At 40.1% G+C, this 25,575-nt stretch overlaps 1 protein-coding gene across 1 annotated transcript in view; it reads right to left on the bottom strand.

The window, feature by feature from the left end:
* Nucleotides 1-5,565: 5,565 nt before the first annotated feature.
* LOC135888836 (uncharacterized protein F13E9.13, mitochondrial-like) overlaps nt 5,566-25,575 on the bottom strand; it is a 40,952-nt gene continuing 20,942 nt past the window's right edge. The window contains exons 5-7 of the mRNA XM_065416624.1: nt 17,348-17,498; nt 14,926-15,053; nt 5,566-6,338 (exon numbers count right to left, since the gene is read on the bottom strand). Of these exons, the coding sequence (XP_065272696.1) occupies nt 6,148-6,338; nt 14,926-15,053; nt 17,348-17,498 (470 nt within the window). The 3' untranslated portion in view covers nt 5,566-6,147. The remainder of the gene's footprint in view (nt 6,339-14,925; nt 15,054-17,347; nt 17,499-25,575) is intronic.

Raw genomic sequence — 25,575 nt, 5'->3', positions numbered from 1 at the left:
AACTCACTAGAAGGTTTCTCTCTTACAAGGTTACGATGTACCTGATGTTATTTCATTTTAGACCTTATAGACATTACCAAAACGTGCAGATTCCTTGGTTCCTAAGAATAGCTATTGCAGAACTAGGGCATGTTGTGTTCCTCACTTAGTTCACAGCAATGGGATTAAACACATTGAGCCTGATTCTCCTCTCACTTAACACCCCCCCCTTTCTTTAATCTTGTAACTCACTGATGTCATTAGAGTTACTCTTGACTAACATGGTATACGTGAGTAGAAAATCAGGCCAAGTAATTTTATTTTTCTTTGTTTCTAGTAACACTACAGTAACACATTAGATTTTCACCTTCACAGTAATTAATGTGACTTTTAGCAACTGTAATCAGTGTCTTTAAAAACAATCATCGCTGCACAGTCATTATCAATGTATTTGTTGCACTTTCCGATTGACTGCTTTAAAATGTTTCCAACACTAGATTGATTAGTAGCTGGTGCTCTTTGTTCACATGCTAGTCTTTCTAGTTGCATCATTTTCTTAACAATGAATTTCAAAGTTGGTGATAATTCCACTAGAAAATGTGTGACACTACAAGAAGAACTTCATCTACTGTGCAATCAGGTATGGAAATATATGCAAGTTGTGAATTGTTTGAAACCTCCCCAGAAACACACAGGTGGGGGAAAAAATCATTATTAACTTTAAAATATGGAAATCAGTTGTTTTTACTGAATTCTAAACACACTGCTTTTTAATTTTATACAGCATGTGCCTTTGTAAACAGGACAAGTACTATATAATATGGGTCTCATAATTTAGTATTAAGGACTTACAAAAATAAACAAAGTGAACATCCTGGCTAGCATATAGATTTATATGTTACAATATGTAGAGTGTAAATGGATGAAAAATAATGTAACATATGAAGGACCCCATGCTTCCCAATACTTCTGCACACAGCCTGTGCATGCAGACTCTGTTTGGGGGCTGGGGATGTATGAAAAGGTAAGAGTATCATCTTTAGGACATTGTCTACTCTTCCCTGCAGATGTTCTGTAGTTCTGGAGGGAATAGACCAACCAGTCCCACCAAATCGCAGGGGAAGGAGTGCAAATTACTGCAGACACAGAAATTTGTAACCATACACACATGCTTCTGAAGCATCTGTGCTTTCTACAGACCACAGCAAGTCAGAGGACTCAACAGCCTTTGGTGGAACCATGGGACAGACAGGTAAGTCCAGGGAGAAGGAACCATGGGAGAAGGCTTAAGTTGAGTTTCACGCTGTGTTTTTTGGAATTACCTGTATCTTTACAAAACAAAACCTCTGGGAGATGATGTTTTTGCTCTACAATGAGTGTGCTGCTTTTGTTTGGAGATGGATGGAGACTCCACCAGCTTACAAAGGGTTTACACATTTATCCTTTGATATACACAACATCATTTACATTAGCATTAATGGAAGCTACGCACAGATGACACAGTTTTCAAGAGACGGATCCCAGTGGACAGATTTCACTCACAGTCCCAAAGAATGAAAACACACATACATTCATGACACTTCAGATTCTGGGTTTTATCCCCTTTAGAGCCAAATGATCAAAAATGAAAGAGTAAAATCTCTCAAAATAGAATCAGAACTTGTCATTTTTTATTGACATTTGACTGTTTTTTCACAAGATAGTTCATGAAGTAAAAACATTTCCAACCCAACCCAATGAATCTGCAAAATACAATATAGATAATTATAAACATAGTATCGTGCACAATTTCTTCTCTTTCATTTGGGTGCTCATATAAAAACACCTCTCTGAAATGTATCCATGTAGAACATGTCTGGGTCCACACCATTCTCACTAAAACATCACACAAGATTTTCACATTATGAACCCAAATAACAAAAAAGATTTTTTTTAAATCTTTTAGCACTTCTATCATTCTCTGATTTTACATAAGCACACAATGACTTCTAGATTTTTTTTGGCTAAGGAAAATCATTTGTATATGTGATAATTTTAGTTTTAAGAGATGGTTGAATCTATCCAATATTGTTTTCTATGATGACAAATTCTTTGTGAAGAATGAAAATCTGTGTTTACCCCTCAGTACTACAAGAAAGGCTTCCATCATAATTACCCGTGTGTGTATTAGGAAGGATCTTGGCAGTCTGCAACATCACTAATACTAATCATGAGAGGTGCAGAGCTGTATTAACTGGTCTGGAAACAGCATTAAATCTTCTTTTCAAATGTTTTTTATTAAAATATTTTGTCAAAATTAAAAAAAAAAATTCCAGAAGCTCTATTTAAAATATATTTAAATATTTACACTTACTCTTAAGTAAGTAAGTGAATCCATTTCCCAGGGTTTTTTTTTAAATTTTGGTGGTGGTACAGCATTTTCAAGTCAGCCTGATGCTGTAATGGCAGTAGACCGTACCACCTTCAACTACCTGAAACCTCAGGAAGTACTAATGGCTTCAGACAGATGAACTCCTCGGGAGGATATTGGGACCTCCAATGGAGGAAATGCCATCGACAGGGAGAAGAGTTATTAAATCATGATTAAGCAACGGCAACCACAAAGGGAAGGCAATAGGAAACCACCCCCTGTATTTTCTCGCATGAGACCAATCATGGCAGAACAAAGGCAACATGATCCATGTGTGGCACTGGATGGTGAGATACCTCCCATGCCAAAAGGCTCATCAAATTATCCTGGGGAGGAGATTCCAGCCATCAAGAGTACCAGCTGCAGTTAAGATGGTGCTGTACCAAATCCTTTGGGAAGTACAGTACCTGATGTTTGCACCAAGGAAAAGAATAACTTGAACCTTCGTAAAAGAATTATCAGAACAGGAAGATGGATTGTGAGGAGTATGTGATCAAAGATGTAAGATAGGTAGATATGGAATCTGAGCTGTGATGGAATGGTAGAGGTCATTTCGTGATGATGGATGGGTATGTGGTGTACACTCATGTTCCGAGAAAGTGAGAGAAAAGGGGTTGCATTTATTTTATTTAAGGAGACACCAAAGTGTGCACTTGGATATAATCCAATCAGCGATACAATCATTACAATTCGCCTTCAAGCAAAGTCAGTTAAAGCGTTGATCATACAGGTTTATGCCTCTATGCAGCTGATGAGTGAACAATTTATGGCATTCTATGAATGATTTGAAGAGACACTTATTAAAACACCAAGTGAAGACCTCACCCTTGTAATTGGAGATCTGAACACGAAAGTTGGAGCTGTAAGCTCTTAAAGAAATAAAGGGAAACAATGGTCTGGGTTTACAATATGAGAGGAAGATGTTTAGTTGAAGTCTGTTACTGTAATCATCTGGTCATTACAAACACTATCTCCACCCAACATCCTATATGTTTACATATATGGAGGTCACCTGATGGTGTGACAAAGAACCAGATCAACTATGTAATGATACAGGGACACTGGAGATAAAGTGTCCAAGGGACAAAGACGTCCCTGAGTGCAGACTGTGGGTCAGACCATCAACTGTTACCCTCAAACATAAAATTAAAATATAAAAAGATAAGACGTTTGGCAGGTCTGCTGTGTCTGCACTTGTCCCAAATCAACGAAAACTACATGTAAAGAACAGGTCTGAGTCACTATCATAGGTGAAAGAGAAGAACAACCCAAATGAATTTTGGGATAAAATGAAAACTATCATGCTTGAAGCTGCCAAAGCACACATTCCAAAAAGCCAGTGTCGGACCGCATCATAATTAACAGAGAAGGTGACTAAGCTGCCGAAATGACTATGCAGAGTGGGAGTGGCTTGGAGACTGAAGAATTCAGGACAGAAAATACACTGTAAGGAACTGAGCAGACAGATTGAAAGGCAGACTAGAGGAGACAAGAGCAAATACATTAGAGCAAAATGTGAGGAACTTGAGAATTAAAATAATAAAACAAAAGGTATGGTCACAGTGGTCAGACATTTTAGTAAGAAGTTTTCCCTGCAACCAAGCATAATAAAAGATCGTGATGGCAGTGTTTTTTATTGAAGGTGGTGATTTCAAACAGAGAGATATTACCGTGCCAACCTCTATGCCTCATCAGAGCCACTTACAGTACAGGATGACAGAAAAGAGAGTACAGACCCAGAGCCATCAATCCTGAGCGAGGAAGCGGTGCGTACTTTTATGAAAATGAAGCCTGGGAAAGCACCAGGGGTAGATAATGTGCCAGCAGAATTGCTAAAAGTGATTGGTGATGGTGGTATTGATCTCATGTGGAAAATTTGCAACAATGCATGAATGACTAGAAATTGACTGGATGATTGGACAAAGGGAATTTTTCTGCTCTTACCGAAGAAAGGAAATATAACAGTACAGTGACTATCGTACCATCTCCCTGATATAGCATGCAAGTAAAGTGTTCCTCTGTATAATTCAGGACGGCACGAAGCAAATGACAGAAGTAGAACTACCATCACCACAAGTTGATTTCAGAGAGGGACGAGGCACATATGATCAAACTGTGAATATCCAGCAATCCATTGATTAGGCGTTTCTCTGGCTACGCCAAAGCATTTGATATCATCCATCATAACACCCTCTGGAAGATACTGGCAGACATGGGGATTCCAAAGCATCTAACTGAATTCATCACAAATCTCCACCATCAACAGATCATGGTGCAAACAGCAGTAGGTTTTCCACTGGCACATGGGAGACAAGGGAGCATTCTGTCCCCAAGTCTTTTTAACATGTATGCAGAATTTATTCTGAGACAAGCCCTGAAAGTTTTGATAAAGTGGAAGGAACTCAGAAATGTTTTTTGTTGCAACCATCAATGGAATTCAACAAATGTTGGAGTCTGTTAAAAACTGTTAATGAGAAATATGGACTACTCCTGAAAGGGGCAAAAATAAAAATGCATATATCTTGACACTATCAATAACATCAGGATGCAAGTGGACATCAAGATTAATGGTCAAGCTGTAGAGGTAGTAGATTAATTTAATTACCTGGGATCATACATATTCCAACCAAGAAGGGTATTCTAGAGAAATCGGAAGAAGACTAGGGATGGCTTGTTCAGCCATGGCCTCCTTTATAAAAGTGTGGAAAAACCATGGCCTCTCAAAACATACAAAGGTTCAACTGGTGAAAAGTTAAATTTTTGTCCATAGCGACTTATGGAGGTGAATCTTAGGGAACTAATGTGGATGACTAGAAGAAAACTGAAGCCTTTGAAATGGGGTGCTGGCATAGACTCTTATGTTTGAAATATTATTGGAGAAAAGAGGACTCTCTGCTCTCGGAAATCAACAGGCACAAACTTATGTAGTTTGCTCACATTAGCCACAGAGATGGAAATAATCTTGAGAAAGTTATCATGGAAGGAGTTCATGATGGGTCATCATAGTAAAGAACCAGCAAGGAGATAAATAGATGGGGTGCCACTCATAACTGGGAGAGGCAGCTGCTGAGTGTCTGAAGTTAGTGATGGATCAAGACTTCCAAAAATTCTGCTATGATGTCATCAGTATTCAGACATGAATAAATGGACTTTACTAACTTATAGCATTTTTACTGTATTTTTTGACAGTTTGATTATTATTTTATTAGATGAAACTGCTTTACAAAAACTCATTCATTATGTCCTACAACATTTTTTAAAATAGGTATTATCCCGATTTTACAGATGGAGAAACTGAGGCACACAGAGGCTAACTGACCTGCCCAATTTACAATTCTGGTGGCTGCAATCTTAGGGTGTCCTATTATATTCCACGCATAAAACAAAACTCAGCTAATTCTTAAGCTGAACAAATTCTTTACCTGTCGTAAAGAATATATTCCTGAAAATTTCTAAGAGATAATTTAGTATTGGAACATGGGAGTAGAAAGCTGCAGAAATGTGCCTACAAATGAAACTGAGAACAACTGTTTTCTTTAAAATGCCCCCTGATTTATTGGCTAGCCATGGAGAAGATCCCCCCCCCCATTTAATATTGTATTAACCAATTCCAAGTCCCATGCAACTCCCATGAATGCTAATGGAGGTTACTTGTGCATGGTACTGTATATCATATTGGATGTGTACAGTAACCCCACAGAAGTTCTGCTGTGGCCAGATTTTATTCTGCACAAACACAATACTATATGATGATAAATTCATTCTCTCAGTTTACCTATATGATCCATAAATTTCTTTACTCGGTCAGGATCAACACTATTTGCCCAGTAACCTTCTTTCTTGAAATATGAACCAATTATTAAAGCATTTGCATCCAGGTAGCTCCTTGCATTCTCCAGCGTCACTCCAGACCCAATCAGCACTGGAATCTTCACAGCATGTTCAACTTCTAAGGTGAAGAAAGCCACGTATGTAAATCCAACATTAGGATTAAGCCTGCTCTAGAATCATTCTCCCTTCTCCCACCCTTAAAATTATAGAGACAAAATTAACCAGCCTTGACTTATCCAATTTCCAACTGATACTTTGCTAAAAAATGATACTGACTATCAGCAACACATGGTCTTGGTTTCTCTGGTAAAGAATTACATGGCTTGTCTATTGAAACCACTTGTAATGACTGCTAACAAAAGAAGAAGAGCTCTGTGTAAGCTTTTGAGCTTGTCTCTCTCACCAACTGAGAATAAATAAAAGCTATTACCTCACCCACCTTGTCTCTCTAATATTCTGCGACCAACATGGCTACAACAAAACTGCATACTAACAAAATTGCATTTGTTTTGCATAGCACTATTCAAGCAAAGGAAACAGAGTTGCGGGTCACATGAGACCACCATTGGCCATGCATCACACGGCAGTTTCAGTGCTGAGGAAGAGGCAAAGCCTGGGACTGAAATAATTAATGGCCACTCTTGTGACCCCCACTCCACCTGGGGCAATGAGTGAATCCACTGGCCTCACTTGCACTAGCCCTTTCTTCTCCTGCCCCCACAAACCAGGCTGCACAAAGATGCCCAAGAAGTAAGGTTGCCAACCCTCCTGGTTTTGCCGGGAGTCTACTGAAATCACACTCTCTCTCCCGGAGGTTACTGCAGCCAAACTGGGAGATTTTAAGCGCTGACAGTCTGGTGGCGCACCTGGGCTAAGACAGGCTCCCTACCTGCCTTGGCTCCACACCGCTCCCGGAAGCGGCCGGCACATCCCTCTGGCTCCTGGGGGGAGATCGGGGGGGGGTGATTCCGCACGCTGCCCCCGCCTAGGAGCCGCTGCCAGTGGGATATGCTGGTTGCTTTCGGGAACCACCCGAGGTAAGCGCCATCCCCCTCACCCCTTCCAGCACCCCAACCTCCTGCCCCAGCCCAGAGCCCACACCCAAACTCCCTCCCAGAGCCCGCACTCCCTCCTGCACCCAAACTCCCTCCCAGAGACTGCACCCTGCACCCCCTCCCACACCCCAATCCCCTGTCCCAGCCCACACCCCACATCCCAAACCCCTGCCCCAGTCTGGTGAAAGTAAGTGGGGGAGAGAGAGGAAGGGGAGATGGAGTGAGTGGGGGCAGGACCTCAGAGAAGAGGCAGGACAGAGGCATGGCCTCGGGGAAGGGGTAAGACGGGGGGCGGGGCAAAGGTGTTTGGGTTTGTGCGATTAGGCAGTTGGCAACCCTACCAAGAAGTCTCTGCTGAACTGAGCTTTTGAGGGAGCTCCCTTGCACAGCAGAAGTATAATGATTCTTCTGCATCTTGGATTCCCTTGTTACTAATATTACAGCAGTACCTAGCATCCAAATGAGATCAGAGCCTCATTTTGCTAGGTGCTGTACAAACACATAGAAAGAGGCAGTCATTTATATTGCAGTAGCACCTAAAATAGAACCCAGATCACTCAGGTCGGAACCCAGTGTCGTGGGGACAGAATTTATTCCGATGGGAGTTACTTAAATATCAAAATAAGGATTCTTAACTGTGTTATCAATCTCTCTTTCATTCCAAAAGGAAAAGAATAAAAACAAATCTTTCTATATGGTAATTAAAGTGTAACAGCAACAAGAAGACGACATTATTCTTGTTTCCATTTATGTCAGCACAGATGGAGGTTTTTTGGGTGGAGGCGGTGAGATTATTAAAATGGCAGAACTATTCAATAGTGCTGTGTTCATTACAATTCTTTAGTTATCAGTTTAAATCACAATAATGGTAGTTAGAGCAGTGTATATTTCTACCAGGTCTCTTTGCTGAATTTATGCTATACAGACGACTAGAACAAGATCTTCAGGGAAGAGGCAGCAAACCAGTGTTATTCCCCATGAAAGGAAAACTGAACAGGCTCTCTGGTTGATCTTCTAATTTAGGGGAAGGGAAGTAGAGAAGCAAACAGTGGTCATGAGGACTATTTGGAAACTCCATCTACTTTATTTGCAGGCCAAAGGAAGTGCTAGTAAATATTGTTTTTGTTTTAAAAGGCAGTGGGACATAAAAGCAGCACATTATTTTATCTAGAAATAACACGTCACTTAACAAGTCGAACCTTCACCAGGTTGCATATGGTGAAATTCACCCCTGGGCAGAAGACAAGGCTTATGCAACACTGAAGTCCCTCTTCAGCCCTTGTGCAGTCCCTGTGCACAAGGGTGAATTTCCCTCAGATTTATCCAAGTGACTGTGTTCACTGTGAGATTTAAGCATTCTGAGGTGTTTTTTTTGTTTTGTTTTTTAATATGACAGAAATTGATACAAGGCCCAGAGAAAGTAGTTTGTTATTCAGATCACAAATTTATTATTATGTTCAGTTTCTTTTATGGAGAAAGGACAGATGATTAACAGGAGTCTCTGAAAGGCACAAGTCAATATCTAGCTATGAAAAAATAAAGGCCTAATTCTAATAGGTGCTGAACTTCCTCATGACCATTCACTTCAAATTGGTTCTCACAAAAATGACTCGGTGCCTTACAGGATTGGATGCTCTATTTGTTTCCTCAAAGAAAATGGTGTTGAGCATTATTTCTGACCTTTACAGACATATAAAATTGCTTTACTTGATGATAACAAGCTGGCATAGGTGGTTAAAGCATCAGGGAGCTAAGGGAAAAGATACACACGTAAAGTATAAAACTCTGCAAGAAAATGCTGTTTACTTAAAAGTTTCATAAGAAGTGTAACTTGTTAATGATGCTACAAGAAAGACTAATTATTTACTGCCATTCTGCTTCACCAAGAGAAGAACTACCTATACCAGGGGTCGGCAACGTTCGGCACGCGGCTCGCCAGGGTAAGCACCCTAGCGGGCCGGGCCAGTTTATTTACCTGCTGACGCGGCAGGTTCGGACGATCGCGGCCCCCACTCGCCGCGGATCGCCGTCCCGGGGAATGGGGGCGGCGGGAAGCCGCGGCCAGCACATCCCTTGGCCCGTGCCGCTTCCCGCTGCCCCCATTGGCCCGGGACGGCGAACCGCGGCGAGTGGGGGCCGTGATCGGCCGAACCTGCCGCGTCAGCAGGTAAATAAACTGGCCCGGCCCGCTAGGGTGCTTACCCTGGCGAGCCGCGTGCCGAACGTTGCCGACCCCGACCTATACAAATGCTACTGAAGCTTTCTCTAGGTCAGATGTGCTAGCATTCTTCCATCTAAAACATACACCATCTGTCACATAATATAAACACAGAAGAATAAGACCATCCTGCAGCAGAAGACAATTTTAAGCAAAGCCTTGCCCTGAATTAGACATCAGATTAGTCCGGCTATAGCCCTTTTCATGCCTATTTTATATCCTGACAGGAGTCCTGCTCACAATAATAGATTCATTAGCTTTCTACTATATTACCAAACAAAAACAAAATCAGAATTTTATTTATAAAATGCCCTATCTATTAAGAGTACCATATCAGCTTTACTTAGGCTCAAATACAGATTTAACATGACATTCTTTTCACAGATATGCGTTGCAGTACTCAACTGCTCTCCCAGGAGAATTTGGCCACAAGTCTGTATTTTTTTTAAGAAAAGTGCACAGGACACATTGCAGGCACTATATAATTATACTACGTCAATAAGTAAACTGATCATGCAGGAAGAGTAGAAAATCTAAGCTGACATATGGGCCTGAGAGAAGCCCTAAGAAGCAAAGACTAAGACAATGAAAACTGAAATGTGCTATTTCAAAGGCTTCCTTAAATAACAAAGGATCCAAGCATCCTGCTATAATCTGTGTGTGAAACAGACCCTCCACACACAGATCTGTCCCTTCCTGTGCAGAAGGTGGGGCCAGCCAGAAAGTGCCAGGATAGGGAACATACATCATCCCTACTGCCCACTTTGGCATTACATTTGGTTACCAAATTGAGTGTAAAGTCACTCAAATTATTTTAAACAGATACTTTCACACAGTAAGACATAATGTTGATCCATATCAAATGGTTTACATTTTGGTGTTGTTTAATAAGACTCGCACTATACCACTGCCCAAATTCTAACTTTTTATTTTTTAAATAGGCAACAGCATTACGGGAATCAGTACGGTATGATGTTTCTGCGTAGTAGAATTAAACAATTATTACGTTTGTTAATTGTCTCTAAACTCAAAACCTTGTTTGTAACTCTTAAGCCAACTCTTCTCAAGCTACTGTACTTTTCCAGATAATTTTGTGACTATATATTCTATGTGACGAGATCTCAAAGTTTATACAATTATACTTAGACATTCCTCTGCTTCAATATACTATAACTAGAGGGCACTGTGCTCTTTCCTGTGACAGTATATCTGCATACATGTCTAATAAAAATCAGATGAAATAGCATTTAGTTGCAAACCATAATGAAAGCTTTTGAACTAGGATATGCACAAGTTGCATGAAATAAAGGCCAAAAATTCATAGCTTTAAAAAAAAGGCAAAACAGTGTAAAACTAAACAATGCCCCAATAACTTGATCAAATACTTTTCTTTAACATTTTTTTCATATGCAATAATCATTGTACCATACACACCACTGTATTTATGGTATATGCTGCACTGTAACACATTTTAGTTATTTGAATTCAAAGGGCTTTTTTTCATCATTATGCTTAGTGCTTGTAAAAGGTGCAGATTAGTGACAGAAGCCCTCTCTTTATCTATAGAACAGGTACAGCATGGGCAGCAGCAATGTGCCCCTACCCCAACATAAGTGAACCACCTATGTGCAGAAAGGTAAATTGGTCTCCATGTCCCTAGTGTGAACAATGCCAACAAAAGTACAAATTATTACTATCTATGCTGGTGGTTTTTGTGACATGGGCACTTGTCCAGTGGTTACTGGACTACGACCACTAACTCATTTTCCCACAGTTCATCAAACAGTCATCAGATAGTAAAAACTTTTTAGTCACTTCCAACCTGGACTGGATATGGACTGGAGATCTAAAGATGAAAGCACCTATCCTCCAAAAGCAAACCTTGAGCTATTTAGACTTGGACAAGTCTCCCACCATAGACGTTTTTATAATATAATTTTGCCTATCCGAAAGTTAAACACATTCTGAAATGGAAACATAGTCTGCTAAGAAATTAAGTGCAACATAAAATGCTCAGCATTCTAGGCTTCTTAATGGCCTGGCAGGGACAGAGTGCAAGAGCACAGGGGACTCTGGGTCCCTCACTTCCTAGACCAGTGCTGCTTAGGTACTTTGTAGAACCCAAGTAACTGGGTACTACAGAGAGGCCAATAGTCACTGGCTGTACAAGCAATGCCTGCCAGCTGCTGTGTGGAATGGACTGGTAGTTGCCTCAGAGGAGCCTGCTTGCCTGCACTCATAAACAGAGGAAAAGCAACGTATGTGTAGTCCTCTATAAAAGATTTACAGAGATTAATACATGAGAGATCCTCAGGATATCATGTGAAAGGACTTTTGGTCAGGGCTGGTCATGGCAAAGTATCATCACATTAGGAGGCTTGAATTAAGGTATCAACACAAACTAAAAACAAAATTCTAGCCCCTATACACAGTTTCCTTGTTTGACAGAAACACTTCTTTCCTACCTCAAATCACAGTCAATTCAATACATCAGAGACAAAGGCACTCGCATTTCTGTATTGTTGCATAACAAATCTGAAAAAGGATATGGCAAAATCTCAACTCCCTTTTCAATTCTGCTTTCAAGAGACAGCTGATCAGATCAAAGCTTAAGTTGGTATAAAATGTTTTAAATTATACATTTTGTAACATGATGAAAGGTGTCCAATTTTGTCTACACTTAAAGTCATCATTGTAACACAGTACTTCTAACAACACAGAAACTTGTGAAATGCAAAACTTCACTCACACCAACACTCAACTTTGTGTACTGTAGGTCTGATTCCTTTAGAGAGATTACCAACACTAATGTGCTTAAACTGTCATTTCCTACCCTAGAATACTGATTTTTCAAGAGGTCCCTCCCCAATTAACAATTCAAAACTACCACCCTCTTAAATGAGGGATTGCCACACTGTCACAAAATCTCAGCACTTAGCTGCATGAACCAACCAAAACAAACCCAGGATACTAGGTTTGTTGTATTCATGACAAAAAAGTGAAAGCCACACAAATGGGTATACTTTGTGTCATTTCTCTTGTCTCTGTTCTTTGGTCCCAGAAAGAGAATAAACCTGGCACATATACACAAATCCTAGAATCCATAGTTTGACTTGGTTGGTATCCCACTGTAAAAACTACAGGGCAAAATCTGCTTTCTGATGCATGAACTGGCACCCACCAAAGTCAAGGGAAGCTATGTGCACACATCGGAGAACAGAATTTTGCCTTCTGGTTTTTATGACTTTTTGAGACTCATTTGATTTTTCCACTGAAGAAGGGGGAAACAAAAAACTAATTTAAGGGTGTGGATGATACAAAGGTTAGGTCTGTCAAGCTTTATATTCACATTGTTTTCAGAAGGTTCTGTTTCATGAAACAATTTTTGTTTAATACTGAGAAAATCTATTACTTTAAGAGGCCTATCTCCATAGAAGGCCAACTTTCCACTGCGTTTACCTAATCGTGGGCTAAAATGTAGTCATTTATCATCTATTCTTTGGCAAGGGCTTTGTTTTAATTCTGTATATACACATGAAAACCTATTTTGCCAAGTTTAATATGCCTTGTAACAACATAGTGTTGATTCTGTATTATATGGATAAATACTGGAAATTTCCAATAACTATGTAACATTCTGAATGTGGTCTGATGCACAGGTCTCTGCTAAATATGTAAAACATGTAGTATGTTTTTCACCTGCCTTTTCTTCTTTAGAATTGTAATAAGGAAGGATGAATGACTGGCTGTCTTTAGACCAGAAAGAGCCATGTTTAAAGCAGGAAGAATGGAACCCATAAAAGCAGCCTTCTTGTTTCTTCAAATAATTTTTGCTAAAAAGGTGCTAAAAATGTTCCCTGTCTTGGTTGAGCATATGATGATTACTTTTAGAGCCTGATCCTGGGAGGTGATGAACACCAGCCATGTCGATGGGAGCTGACTTCAAATGAAAGTTGTGGGTGCTCAGCATTTCTCAGATTCAAGCCATTCATCTACGTGAATATCAGTCCTTTGCAGAATCAACTGCAACAAAGGAGCAATCCAATTTGTTGAAGACAATTCCAGCCTGTGCTAATATAGTAACATTAGGCACCATATATGATATCTACACAGGTCAGAATTCATGGGTCAAGTTGCTCTCCCTTAGAAACAAATACGCCATTTAAAAATAATTTAAATGTCACATACTTTTCCATTTATCAGTGAAAGAGAATTCTTTTTCAAATCTTAAAGGCTACACTTCCCCTAGTATTACTGCACTGAAATGTCTAAGGGCATGGCTACACTTGCAGATGTAGAGCGCTTTGAGTTAAACCAGCCTTCGTAGAGCGCAATAGGGAAAGTGCTGTAGTCTGTCCACACTGACAGCTGCCAGCGCACTGGCGTGGCCACATTAGCAGCTCTTGCAACTGCCATAGAGAGCAGTAAATTGTGGTAGCTATCCCAGCATGCAAGTGGCTGCAACATGCTTTTCAAATGGGGCGGGGGGTGGAGTGTGACAGGGAGTGTGTTGTGTGTATGTGGGGGGAGGAGAGAGAGTGGGTTTTGGGGGGATGAGAGCATGTCAGCATGCTGTCTTGTAAGTTCAGACAGCAGCAGACCTCCCCCTCCCCCCTGCCTCTCTCTGTCACACACAGCATTCCACAGTAATGGTTACTTTGTCTCGGAGCAGATAAGCATGCCGGCTGTCAAATGGAGCTTTCAAAGGGCATATCCAAAACTTGACTTAAGGGGATTATGAGACGTTTCCGGAGGCTGATCAGAGCGCAGTAATGCAACATCTCGCTCACACTGATGCTGGGGCGCTCCAGCGGGGACGCATCAAACGTTATTCTACTCGCCGAGGTGGAGTACCAGGAGCGCTCTAGCCACGGAGTCAGAGTGCTCTACGTGCCTTGCCAGTGTGGACGGGTAGTGAGCTAGTGCGCCCGGGGCTCCTTTAATGCGCTGTAACTTGCAAGTGTAGCCAAGCCCTTAATCTCAGCAGATTCCTGTCTTCCTGCTGGAATATCAGTTTCACAATGAGAAATCCAATTATAAATATTCTTTCCATGTTAATAGTTAAGTATTTTTAGTTAGCCTAATCATTAGCCTTTTTTTAAAAAAAAGGCTATGGAGAATCTCATTCTTAAATTAAAATCATGTAGAAATTGAGCCTTCCTTTTCTTACAAGATGCCAATATGAGTAACACTTAATTTTACCAATACTTACAATAATTTTAACTTTTACGCTATAAAAATTGTTTTTATAAACATGCTACTGTACATCCAACCAGAACCCAAATCACTATGGTTTGTGCTAGACCAAATCAAACTCTACAGTGAAAGAAAGCTTCTCTGTTTTTAGAACAGAGAACGTATAGATTTCTCTCTATATTAATCCAGAAAATGATTCACTGGTTGTTGCCCGACCTTCGTGTGACAGCTCTCACCTTTCAATTCTTTAGGATCTGCCTGCATTCCAGTAGCTGTTCCAGTCAATACAATCCCATCAGCAAGGAAGAACTCAGCAGCCTTAGCAGTCTCTGATATACTGACATCTGCTGTCAGAGCGTGAGCGCTGTAAAAAGCAGAAACATAACCTGTTGTTACTTTCAGCATACATACTTGCTATCCACCTTGTTTAATGTTAGACTGCTTTTCTTACAACTCATGAATGTATTTCAGTTCCCTATTGTCAGAACAACTGAAGATTGGCTTTTTGAGTGTTAAGTGCCCTTTTTTACAGTTGAAATTAAAAACACAATGTGAGGAAGAAAAAAAAAAGGTTTGGCCATCCTAGACCCCATAACCCACTTGTCTCTTTGTCTGGGTCTCACCCTGTCTACACGGTGACTGCTAAATGTGCTAGACTGTCACCCCGGAGTACCAACTGAGCTGGCAGCTTTTGTACTGAGCGCCTAATTTTCATAGATGCTGAACTCTCCTGATTTCAAGTGGAGTTGTAGGTGCTCGGCTCTTCTGTAAATCAGGTCCTTGTCCTCTAGGAACTGGACTAAGAGCATCATCTCATTTCATAAAGGCCAACAAAAAGTACTAACTTTCAGTCATTAGCAAGCACTATATCCTGGATATCTGTCTTTGGAGAAAAAATGAGAGCAGCTATCATCTTCAAACGGTATTTGCTTCATGCATCCAAAGATGTGCCATTCAAATTTAAGCAGTAACTGTCGGTAAGATGTGTAAGCTAGCCTCTTTTTCCAAAACCTACATCTATCTACAGCAACTTCAGCTTTAGACAGCTTCAAAAATTTGAGAAAGTTTTAGCCTTTGAAACATCAACTTTTACATTTATAATTTTCCCTTATCTTTTCTACAATAGAATCAGGAAATATGATAGTTACGAAAGACAATATTATACAGTAACCTGATGCTCTGTACTACCATAACAGGGTACTAAGCACAAAAGACCAGTAGTCCTGGGACTAGTGTCTTTCTTTTTGGGCCAACCAGATCTGGGAATGGAACAGATGGAACTTGCTTCACTAATATTGAGAGGCAGTGCCTCTTCTGGCATATTCACTCTGCCATGACCCTCTCCAGTAGTGTGACTGTGCTAAAAAAAGAATATCAAACTACTTTTTGCAGCCAGAAGAAAGTCATTGTGATGGCAGGGCCTTGATGAGATTGTGCATATAAAAAAATATGGAGGGAAAAAACAGAGTGAAAGGAAATGGAAATCCCTGAAGCTAGTAACAGAGGATAACCTGGGAAACAGTTTGTCAAGTTAGAGAATTGGATACTGCTAATTCTTGGTGCCAGGCATTTTGTTGTTGTTGTTGTTAGGGAAAACACCACAGCCCTTTAACCCCTGCCCTTTAGTTCAATAATCCTGTGAATATTTGTTTCCCATAAACTGGTTAGATGACATTCTCCTTTCCACTATTAACTAAGCAAATAACAAACACCACATTGCATCAGCCAATGAACAACTCAGTGTACATTCTAAATATCAGTATCTCATATGACAAAGATGAGAATACGTGCACAAAGTACCACGTTCTGGGACTTCTCAGGAGAAGAAGAAATATCACTACGTGGATGTTCAGAATATGCAGAAGTGAAGCTAGAAAGAAAATGCTTTGAAGGAACCTTTAAACTTATGTTGAAAATGCTGCATTTCATTTATTATAATGAAATGTTTCTTTTTTAAAAATCAGAAATTAAATATGCCCAAAACCTAGCTATTTCCATGACTTTTCCCACACTCTAGACAAACATCTTTCTTAAATTCAAGCTACTTGATACGTGCAATTCGCAGCTTTTTGGTTCTCTCTTTTTCTGAACTAAAATTCAAAGAAACATCTAATAACGGAAAGGACTGTGTGACAATTGTGATGAAATGTCAGCTGGAATTCACATAGCTGTCGTAAGATGCTGCTGTCTGATAATCATAAAACATACTCCATAGCCACATACAGCATTGATTTAAAATTGAAGAAACCAATATTAGAGGGAGGGGAAGGGATAAGAGCTTTTAATGTGGCAAAAATCTCATGATTTGTATGTGTCACATTTGGTAGCCACCCATTTAACTTGAAATAGCTATTTTAGATGCTTAACCTCATGAAACATGATTTATTTGTAAACATAATAAGGAGATACATCTAACTGATATAAAGCACCACGTTATGTCACACATAAGATATTTACAAATTCTGAAAGTTAAACAACTGCAAATTCCACAGACGCAGAAAGCTGCAGTTTATAGGTGCAAGTTTAATAGTTTTGCAAGACCGTGTGAGCAGTAAAGTTCTCCCAATATTCACTTTCTGAGCAATTAATAAGATGAATGTAAAATGAACATCAGATCATTTTTACATTAACACATACGTAAACAGTGCTCATATTTACCTGTGTTTCTTTTTAATATCGGCAAAAATTTGAACATGCTGTGCTCCAATTTGTTTTCGGTATCTTAGCAGATCACCTGCACAGGCATTTATCATCCCTTCATCAGCTACATGAGAAAAAACAAACCCTTCAACTCGGATAAAATCAAGACCTATAAAAGAAATTTGAAATCTGAAGATGAAATTGAACTGCAAAGAGAAATTACATTTCTCCTAAATTTCATCCTGTAATTACATTTTTGTCTATTCTGATACAGTACTGAGAGGTTCTCAGACACTGGCACAAAAAGCAAGTCTCTTCTGATAAGCAGTTTGTCAAGCCTAGTTAAAACATGTTAATGATTTTTAGTGCAACCCATCACTGTGACCTTTGGGTGCAGGGCATACATCAAGAGCAACACAAACTGAATTTCCACAAACAGACCCCCACATACTTTGTACCTCCCAGGCCCACTACAAGGAAAAATCCGTAAGCTGGATGGTGAGATATCTCCTAATTGCAGCTAAAATACAATCTTTGGATTTTGATGTACAAATTTCAAATTTTAAAATCAATTTCTAAAACTTTCTGCAGTTTTTATTTAATTGGTCAAATTTAGAGATCTGGACCTGCAATCCTTACAGAGGTTGAATGCCTATTAAAAGTGAAAGGGAGTTTTGCTTGAGTGCAGAATCGGGCCCAATTAAAAATTATTTTCAATTGTGAATTTAGAACATTACTGGTTAACCCAGTAAAATGGCAGTTCTCAAACTTTTGCACACTGTGGGGCACTATTTAAGACAATGACTTTCATTTTTCCCTTTCCCCCACATTCTCTCCCCTCCCAGTATACCAAACTCACATCTGCTTTGCATCAACTATAGTGTTTGATTCTATGAAGAAGCAACAATAGGTAGTAAAGGAACAAGATGAATCTAAGGTAGTTATATGGCTCCCAGTACTGTAGTATCTGAGAACCTCCCTATCTTTAGCTTATCTATCCTGTAAAGTAGGAAAGTGCTATTATCTCCTGTGATGGGGTGTGCACCCCACACTGGCCCCGCAAGAGCTGAGTTGGACCAGGTGGAACAAATCACCTAATTAGGCTGCAAACAGGGGAGCTTTAGGCTGGGGATAGTTAATTAGAGAGCTCACCTGCAAGAGACAGGCAGGGCTTCTATAAAAGACAAGAAAATGGAAACACAAGGGGTAGCAGGGAGAAGTGTTTGAGGGGCTACAGAAGCAAGTTGCCTAGTTATTCCCTGGGAGGAGGGAGTGAGGAGACTGGCAAACCCAGAGAAGTGGGGAATGCCAGGAGATATAGAAGCAGCTCAGGGAAAGGCAGCAAGATACAGGGACTGGACTTCAGCTGCTGTGTAGAGGGAACCTGAGCCAAACCTGGACTAGAGGGTGGGCCTGGGTTCCTTTGCCAGCTACTGCAGTAGTGGCACTGTGTGGAAGTGAAACAGAAGACTGCTGGAGAGCAGGACCCTTGATTCATCCACCTGAAAGGGAAACCAGGATAGTGACCTGGCTGGAGGGCTGAGTCAGGAGGACAGCTGTGGCTCCTGAGAGCAAGAGAGGAGCTGCAGAGGAGAAGCTAACTGGGTATAACAGCTGGAAGGGGTGTTGGACTGACCAAGCTAATCCCCAGAACGGCCAGGAGGTGGTGCTATCCAGTGGTTGGTAGAGCACTTTGTCCCATCCCCATTTTACAAATGGGGAACTGAGGCACAAAACAGCTAAATGACATTGCTTTCTGTTTTGTCTTCTGAAAACTGTCAGGTTCAATCTCATCTCTTGTGGTCAGGAGTTCCACAGAAGGGATCTGACACCGAGAATGTTGTCCCCAGCACCTTAGAGATTCACCCTGGGTTCTATCAACTGCATCATCCTTGTGCAGTAAGCAGTCATGTTGAGTTGCGGCAGAAAAGACTGTCTTAAAGACAGTGAGGCCCTAGCCTATTAAAGGCCATGTAGATAAGGACCAGGCCTTGGAATTGACACTGGAAATGTCTGGGTATCAGTCAATGATTGGTCTGCTTAATGAACTACGAGTTGCGTGTTATGCAAATTGACATTTCTGTGTGAATTTCACCTCAAGTCGAATGAGTTGCTGTTGTCTATCTCTGCAGTGATGACTGCACAAACTTCAGTGGCACCATGCTCATCAGATGGGAAAGGGCAGTTTCCTGGCTAGATGAAGGTGAAAGAAGACAATCCCTTTTGCAAACTGCATGTTTTAAACAGTGAAGAGTCCAAAATAAGACTCTATACTTCCTGGATGATGAGTGGCAGATACTCTCGGCAGAGGACAATGTCAATATTCCAGCAGCTTCTCAAACTGCTTCCTTCAACCTTTGCAGCATTAATTTAATCTTCCCTGGATTAATCATGAGTCAGCTGTTTTTAATCCACATTTATTTCTTTTAAGCACTGCCATCTAGTAACAGCGATGACTCAGTTTGTTTAACAGTTTAGTGTTGTCAGCATACTGACCAAGCATCTCTTTCACAAAGGCTAAAATCTTGATTAATATTAGGGGAGAGGAGTATATTTCACCAGCCCAGTAAAAAAAAGATAAGTGTGTTGTGAATTCAGATTGCTGGCTATACCTTTGATCATTCCTCTAGCTAACAGTAAGAGCCTGGCCTCCTCTCTGATATGGCTACTGCTCCATTTTGAAAAAAAGTGTTTGGTGTTTCTTTGGTTAATTTGCAAAGAAAACCCTAGTTACGAACCACGCTATGAGGAACAGCACAACAACAAATAACAGCACTGGCTTATGGAATCTAGCAGATATTGGTACATGTGCAATGGTTAACTTTAAGAAACCAGGCACACTGCCCATCTAGAAAAGGCTGACAGCATGCTGATCTGAACATGTACTGAACATTCCTGAGCACATACAAAAAGATGCTTGCTGATCAGCAAGAGGCAATAATACATGTATTTTTGTCTCCTCCACAAATGTTCCTGAGAGCTGGTTATATGCATCATTCTATGTAAGCCTCAAACAGATGTAGTTAATTAAATCAGGATCTACAAACAGGAAAACATGGTAAGAATACATGGTTCACCTGTTAATAATGAACCAATTGAGAACTAACTGTAGCAAACAAATTCAGACACAGAAGTTCTTTGCTTCTCCACAAAGAGCATTTTAAGTTTAATAAAAACAGAATAGAATGAAGATGACATGATGTTCTGATGAGGGTATTAAAATCAACTCTTACATGGTTGTGTTTTAATAATGTGAAAATGCATTGGATATAAAGATATCCTCCAAACAAGAAAATGAATGGAGAACTACACAACATTGTATTATCTCCAAGTATTATGGTCTATGTTGTTTGTTTACAGATATTACTATTTTACATTTTTAAAAAATTCTATGTTAAAACAAAGTGAAGAAGTCAAGCGATCAAGTTAGGAAATGCCAAAAGTAAGGGTGCACAAGCAATCTTAATTTGGCCCCCTCATACGTATGGATTATGTTAGCCTTTATTTACATGATCACATACTTTTTTTAAACAGGAAAAAATGTTTTTACATAGTTTTTTTTTTTTAATATAATTTCCTAATGAAAAAAATCCTCAGATATTCCATCACATAGATTCATACTGACTGACCCTCAAGTTGGGTGAACAGCAGAGTTTGGACCTTTAGATCCACAGCACAGACCTCAAGACCTGATCTAACAGAATAACCGATAGCCATAGCAGGCTGTATCTGGATCAGGTACTGGAGGAGGATGAAACACACATGTTGCCAGTGGATTTCACAGCTATTTCCTGAGATAAGAGGAATGTAGCGACTCAGGGCTCCAAAGTTCAATTCCAGGTTCTGGAAGAGAGAGTTCTCTACTGTCATAGACCCTTCTACCGCATCTGCCTCTGCTCCTATCTTTTCACCACTCTGCTTTTATCCAACTCCTCCCTATCCCCTTCTGCTCTCCCCAACTCCTATCACTCAGTGCTCCCCATCACTACTTTCCAGCAACTGTCCCTGCCCTCTGCTTCTCCCCATCTGTTAACTCCTGCAAGCCATAGCCAATTCTTCACTCTTCATCCTTCTCCCCACTCCCTGGGCACCAGCAGGGAGGCACTGAGCGCACAGGAAAGACAGTTTACTTGCTTTCAGTTTTGGTGCTCAGTGCCAGAGTGGTCCGGAAGAGCAAATATGGGGGAAATCCTTCAGTCCCTCCAGCCCCATGCTTAGTCACTCTCTGAGGATGGCATGAGGGTGACCAGATGTCCCAATTTTATAGGGACAGTCCCGATTTTGGGGTTTTTTCTTAAATAGGCACCTATTACCCCCATCCCAATTTTTTACACTTGCTATCTGGTCACCCTAGACGGCACACATGCACTCTGATCACAAACTCTTGTGAAGGGTTGGAGCATGCTCACTACAGACATAATCTTCGGAGAATTTAGCAGTGAAACTAACAACTCTCTACTGAGCATGTGCAAACTGCGATTTTTTTTTAAAGAGGCTAATAACTTGGTCTAATTAGGACAGTTTTTCACAGGAACAGTGAAAAGCACATTCCTGACACACTGGCGACCCCTCCTAACAAGTTAGTCCCTGCTCCAAAGCATAGATGCTAGAACATCTAAAAAGACACTCTTAAAACTAATTTGTTAATATGGTAAAAATGTATTTTTCTAATCTCATTCTTGGAAATAGCTCAATCATTTTTGCTGAAACTTTCCAAAACAATTCAGCCTGAAACAATTGCCCGGCATAGAAAATTTCAGCCTGAAGGGTTTAAGTTTGGGAAATTTTAAGAAACTGAGAACAGGGTCCTGTAACAAGAATCTTAACTATAGATGGCACTATCAACTCCATATAGAAGTACACAGCACTTTCTTTTGCTATTACAGTTATTTTTCCAGAGACCTCTTAGAACAGATGTCCACCACAGTTGCCAACTTTCACGCAGTAAATAAGCACCTCGACTTCCACAATAAGTCCAAAATCAAGCTAATCCCATTTCAAAACAAGACCAAAACAAGCCAATCCCTAAGAACCCCAACACTCTATGTGACTAGATCCCCCTGGTGTACAGTTTGGGACTGTGGTGGGCCCACTGTGCATCACTGACTCTCTTCCTCGTTCCCACTCCCCCCCCCCCACTGGCCCTGCTTGCCCCCCTTTGCCGGAAGCCGATAAAAAAAAAAAAGAAGAAGCAACAAGTTACAAGCCAAAAACTAGCCAACAAGCAACTCACAAGCCAATTAAGGCAAAAACAAGCCCAATTTCTGCATTTTTTTCACGGGTTTGGCATATCTGATGTCCACAGTTGTTTATCTAACCATTATTGTTTTCTGCATAATCAGCAGACGGCATTGCATTTTCTTGAGGCTGCTTGAAAATGATGCATGTTGTCATGCACCTTGATCTCTCTTTTACAGAGCTGTAGAATTAATAAATATATAGGTCTGTAAAGAAACCAAGTTCCACCAAGTGGGTGTATTTATGATAGGCTTTTTTCCTTTAGTCCATGTTCCTTTCTGTGACCATTACTCTTACACAATAAAAAAAAAGAGGAGGAGGTGCCTTCCTTTAACTTTCTTAAACGTAGCACCATATGACTGCCAATGTCAGATTTATCTGAGAATTCCTTTGAGTTAAAATATTGGGGGGAAATTGAGAAGTTCATCTCTCCGCTTCATTCCTCACCTACATACAAAATGTTTGTGTGAGTGACAAAGTGCTGGTACTTCTTCTGATTTCCTTCCACTTTCTCATTGTATGTACCAAGAAGCCAACTGCTGGTTTCCAGCACAATTCTGTTCAAAGGTATTATTACTGACAGAGAGTAGACGGACACATTCCCCAAAGGGAATGAAATGGCTGCATAATAGCAGGAGATGTTGCTACTGCTGCATTTGCTTTTTCAAGTACCACACCTTTAAGTATTTTTGTAACAAAGACTAAAATGTGCAGTGCTCTGTTTATTAATAGTCACCTCTATTGACCATTAAAACTTCAGCATTACACAATCAAGTCACTACTGCATCGCTACAGAAATACTTATCAAAGATGCGGTATCTACAAAGCAACATTCACTTTAATTAAGAGTTGTTGAAAGGGGCTCTTCAGATTACAGTGATTCCCTCTTTCTTATTGCTTTCCTGTTCATTGAGCTTGAGACAATCATTTTTGCAGTAGCTGAATGAAATGCATTAAACACAGGTCCTTCAAAGCTCCAGTCCCCCAGTTACAGAGCAAGTAGTGCAGAACAGCAGCAGAGATGTGCAAAACTCTAACAGTACCTTCAGGAATTCTCTCCCTCATTAATAATGACTAAGAAGTCGTAGAAATATATTGTTCCTTCAATATATTCTCCTTTTGGTATTGCAACATGTCCCTAAATGAACCCTAGTTAACCTAAAGCATTCGGTTCAGGTTTTTTGAAATACAATAAATTGATGTTTTTGCAAGCACTTAAGCACATCAAGTATCCTTACATGGAAACTGTACCTTAAAATTAAAAGAGAACGGGATTTTGTTAGTTAATTTTTATTGCAGCCATAGCTTTTTCTATAGGCTTTAGGGCAGCAATGAAAATGGATTAAGCTTGCTAGTTTACCAACCAGATCAACAGCAAAAATGCAGTTTCCACTTTTTAAAATGTTGAAAAGAAATCACAGTTCAAAAACACTTCTATTAATAAAAACTCCCTTAAAAAAGAGACTATTAAGATTTTCAGAGAGAAATTCAACCAAATTACAGCTGTCACTCTAATAGACAAGTCTACATTTTTTGAATGGCGTTTTTAATTTTTTTAAAACACAAAGTTAAAATAAACATCTTTTAATTTTGTGGGTCTTACAAAAGAAAGTGCCAGGTTTTTGGAACTATACATGCAAAAATATGTGAATATACTGCTATTGCATGGGCAATCTGGGTAAATGCACATGCAAACTCAGTCTGAGCAGTTTAAATGGTCCTTTACATGTGTGTCCTGTGATTTTAAATGCATCAAAGAAAGTGTGTGCACATATTTTTGCATGCACACAATTCATTGACATGGAATGGTACGTGCTGCCTGCCTGGCTCTGGAGCAGTAGACATTATTTCCAGAGTTGAGCTTAAAAAATAATAATAATAATAATAATAATAATAATCAGAGAAGCTCAATCACCAACAAAAATATTCTGATATGACAAGAATCTTAGTAATCAAAGTTACTGTCATTTGTATTAAAATTAAAACAATGATATTCAGATGAACTCCATTCAAAATACAGGGAGAAAAGAAAAGTGTTTTCTCAACAAAAAGGATCAAATCATTAGGGGAAAGTTTCTAAAATATTACAAAAGCATTAGAAACAAAAGCTGGTAAAAACAACCATTTAAATGGTATGATATTATAAGAAGATGCATCTGCTCTCCACTCACCATGACTCTGTAGCTAAAAGACTACAGTGGTTCAAAGGAGCCTGAGAACTTACCTGCAACAATGTGGATTGTGAAGCATGGAAGAAAAAGGCAATACAACAATGCAAGAAGATAAAATAGATCATGGAAAAGATACTTGCAAGCTAGAAAAGAGCATGCCGATATAACCTGAGATTTGTTTGTCACTACTTAAAGGTAATAATAGGAAATGCAAGCTTTCAGTGTTAATTCAGCCATCAGCTTTAAACCAAGAAACAAACATGGGGAACACAAATTGTTTTAACCAAACTTTCAGCAGGGAGGAGGAGACAATACAATCTTTGCTAGCCTTGCTGTTTCTTATACGATTCATGTAGCAAGGGAAGTTGAATTTATATTTAACTTTTCTAAGCACAATTTAAATTGTTAAATATTTTGGTTAAGAGTAAAGACAGTTACGTTTTCCTGTAACTGGTGTTCTTCAAGATGTGTTGCTCATATCCATTCAACCTAGGTGTGGTATGCTTGCCACATGCACCGGTGCTGGAAGTTTTTCCCTTAGCAGTATCTGTAGAGGACAGGCTCTGGTGCCCCCTGGAGTGGCATGGGTATGCCACGGCATATAGGGCACTGCCAGCCCCCTCCACCCTCAGTTCCTTCTTGCCGGAAACTCCGATCGTGGGGAAGGAGGGCGGGTTGTGGAACAGACATGAGCAACCCATCTCAAAGAACACCGGTTACGGGAAAAGGTAACTGTCTTTTCTTCTTCGAGTGATTGCTCATGTCCATTCAACTTAGGTGACTCCCAGCACTACCCATGGAGGCGGGTAAGGAGTTCAAGGACATGTAGATTGCAAT

Source organism: Emys orbicularis, chromosome 14, assembly GCF_028017835.1.
Source record: "Emys orbicularis isolate rEmyOrb1 chromosome 14, rEmyOrb1.hap1, whole genome shotgun sequence".
In the NCBI taxonomy this organism is placed as follows: Eukaryota; Metazoa; Chordata; order Testudines; family Emydidae; genus Emys; species Emys orbicularis.
The sequence above is the reverse complement of the archived record's forward strand: the minus strand, read 5'-3'. Positions and strand labels throughout refer to the sequence as shown.